General features: G+C 56.6%; 1 protein-coding gene across 1 annotated transcript in view; it reads left to right on the top strand.

Moving 5' to 3' along the window:
• The window catches only part of INTS3 (integrator complex subunit 3), a 39,286-nt gene that overhangs the window by 19,373 nt on the left and 17,298 nt on the right, over positions 1-2,615 (top strand). The window contains exons 7-8 of the mRNA XM_004388591.2: positions 633-777; positions 1,708-1,837. Of these exons, the coding sequence (XP_004388648.1) occupies positions 633-777; positions 1,708-1,837 (275 nt within the window). The remainder of the gene's footprint in view (positions 1-632; positions 778-1,707; positions 1,838-2,615) is intronic.

Genomic DNA, 2,615 nt, shown 5'->3' with positions numbered 1-2,615 from the left:
CCACGCTTTGAGAGTCCGCAGGGGTCTGGGACCACGCTTTGAGAGTCCCCAGGGGTCTCGGACCACGCTTTGAGAGTCCCCAGGGGTCTCGGACCACGCTTTGAGAGTCCCCAGGGGTCTCGGACCACGCTTTGAGAGTCCCCAGGGGTCTGGGACCACACTTTGAGAATCCCCAGGGGCCTGGGACCACACTTTGAGAATCCCCAGGGGCCTGGGACCACACTTTGAGAACTGCTGACTTAGGGATACTTACAAACCCTTTTCCTCATAGTCTGAGCTGGCTAGAAGCAGGGGCTTATCTCTCCCTAGTACCTCACACAGTGCTGGGTTCATGATAGGCCCTCAGTAAATGAACGAATGAGCCGACAGATTATTTGATTGGAAGCTGAACACTTAGCGGTAAGAAGAGATGGTTTTCACTTAGCACTTGTCTTGATTGGGCACCTTTGTTAGGAGGTGGCCCCCTTAGCTGTTTGACAGTCCAGGTAGAGAATGAGAGTGTGTGCGTGCGGTCGAGGAACCAGAGAACCCCCCACAGTGTCCGATCAGCAGACGTTTCTGAGGCAGTGGAGCCAAATCCAGGGGGGTGAGCTGGGGGCACGAGGTCCAGTGCCTTCCCTCCCTCCCTCCAGGGAATGGGTGCTGAAGAGCAGCATCCTCATTGCCATGGCTGTCTACACGTACCTCCGCCTCATCGTGGACCACCACGGGACCGCCCAGCTCCAGGCCTTGCGGCAGAAGGAGGTGGACTTCTGCATCTCACTGCTTCGGGAACGGGTGAGGGACTAGGGCAGGAACAGTACGGGGAGGTGAGACCCAGGATGGGACATCTCTACGTTTTGTGCAGTGGCCTGGGCCAGAGAGGCCATGTTGGGGAGATGGGGGTGGTTTGGGATCTGGTCCTCCTTCTGTCATCCTTGGACAGGTGAGGGTCAAAGGGGAAGGTCAGTGAGGACTAGTCCTGGTCCCTGCAAGTGCCGCCTGTGATACTGGCAGCTGGGGGCTTCCTGTTCAGCTCCTGGACACTGTTAGACACCAAGACATAGGCTGTCCTTGTGTACCCATGGCCATGTCATCCCCCTACCCACCCACCCGGGTAATTGCCACCGTCGGGTGGGGTTGGGAATCGTCCACTCTCCAGATCTCCCGAGAGAGAGATCCTGGAGCTCTGCTGTCTAATACAGTACCACTGACCACATGTGGCTATTGAAATTAAAATGGAATCAAGTTAAAATGTTGCATTGCCACATTTGAAGTGCCCATCAGCCACATGCAGCTAATGGCCGCCACACTGGACGGCACAGATGCGGATTGTTTCCATGACCGCAGATGTTCTGTGGGCAGCGAGGTTTGAGGTCAGGTGCCTGGGGCTCAGTTTGCGAGTCCCGTCCTAGTGGAGTCTCAGTCTCCCTTGACCTGGGTTGAAACTCGTCTGGGCGGAGAGGGCAGTGGATTAATGTGAAGACCAGCAGGGCTGCAGCACTTTGCAGTGAGCTTTCCTCCTGGTTATCAGTCCCCTGCTCCCAGCTCTTTTCCCCTGAACAGCTTGGAGCCAGTCCCTGGGTTCCAGAAGAAATCATAGTCCCTTCAGCCCGCTTTCCTTCCCTCTCTAGAACATGTTGTTCCCTTGTCCTCCCTCCAGCAGGTAAACAATCCGTGTTTTTATTCTCTTTCCTGTCCCCCGCCTTCCGCCTCCTCCCCATCAAGTTCGTGGAATGTTTGATGATTGGCCGGGACCTTGTAAGACTACTTCAGAATGTTGCTCGGATACCAGAATTTGAACTGCTTTGGAAAGACATTATCCATAACCCTCAGGCCTTGAGCCCCCAGTTCACAGGTAAGTGAGGGCCAGGGCATCCTGTCCTTGAGAGGCGGGAGGTCAGTGTATGTGTACTGCCTGGATTCAGAGGGCAGTGAGAGAGAGGAAGCTGGGCCAGGCGGGCTGGGCTAAGTCCAGCTGGGTATGGGAGTGGCAGAGGTGCAGAACAGTTCACTTGGTTCCTAGACAGCCCCTGCTTGGCAGGCTCCAGCTGCACTGCCCCTGAGAAAGAAGTGAGAGAGAGAATTGTCATCCTCCTCCCTCCCGGCAGCGCCTTGGCTTGGGAGGTGAGCTGGTGGCCTGTTTCCAGCTTCGCGGAGTCTGGGAGGGGAGTCAGAGGTCAGCTCGTGAGACTGAGTCAGCAAGGGGCTGGGATTAGTCCTGGAAGAGAAGGCCCCTCCCTGGAAGCAGTCTTGCCTTCCATTCCAAGGCTTTAGCTTGGCCCAGCTCCTCTAAATGAGAGGGAGAGTCTGTGTGCTTTCTCTGCCAGGATCCTTCCCGTCCCTCCCCTCATGGGGTCTTGCTTACAGTCTGGACAATAACTGTATACTTTTGCGCCCACACGTGCACACTTCAGGTGTGCACACACCTCAGGGCACACACCTCGGGGCACATACCTCGTGCACACACCTCGGCACACACCTCGGGGCACACACCTCGTGCACATACCTCGGCACACACCTCGGAGCACACACCTCAGGACACCTCAGGGCACACACCTCGGGGCACACACCTCGTGCACACACCTCAGGACACACACTTTGTGGCACACAACTCGGGCACACACCTCGGCACA

The sequence above is a fragment of the Trichechus manatus genome, unplaced genomic scaffold (assembly GCF_000243295.1).
Source record: "Trichechus manatus latirostris isolate Lorelei unplaced genomic scaffold, TriManLat1.0 scaffold00213, whole genome shotgun sequence".
NCBI classification, from domain to species: Eukaryota; Metazoa; Chordata; class Mammalia; order Sirenia; family Trichechidae; genus Trichechus; species Trichechus manatus.
Note: the sequence above shows the minus strand (reverse complement) of the source record. Positions and strands in the feature narration are given on the sequence as shown.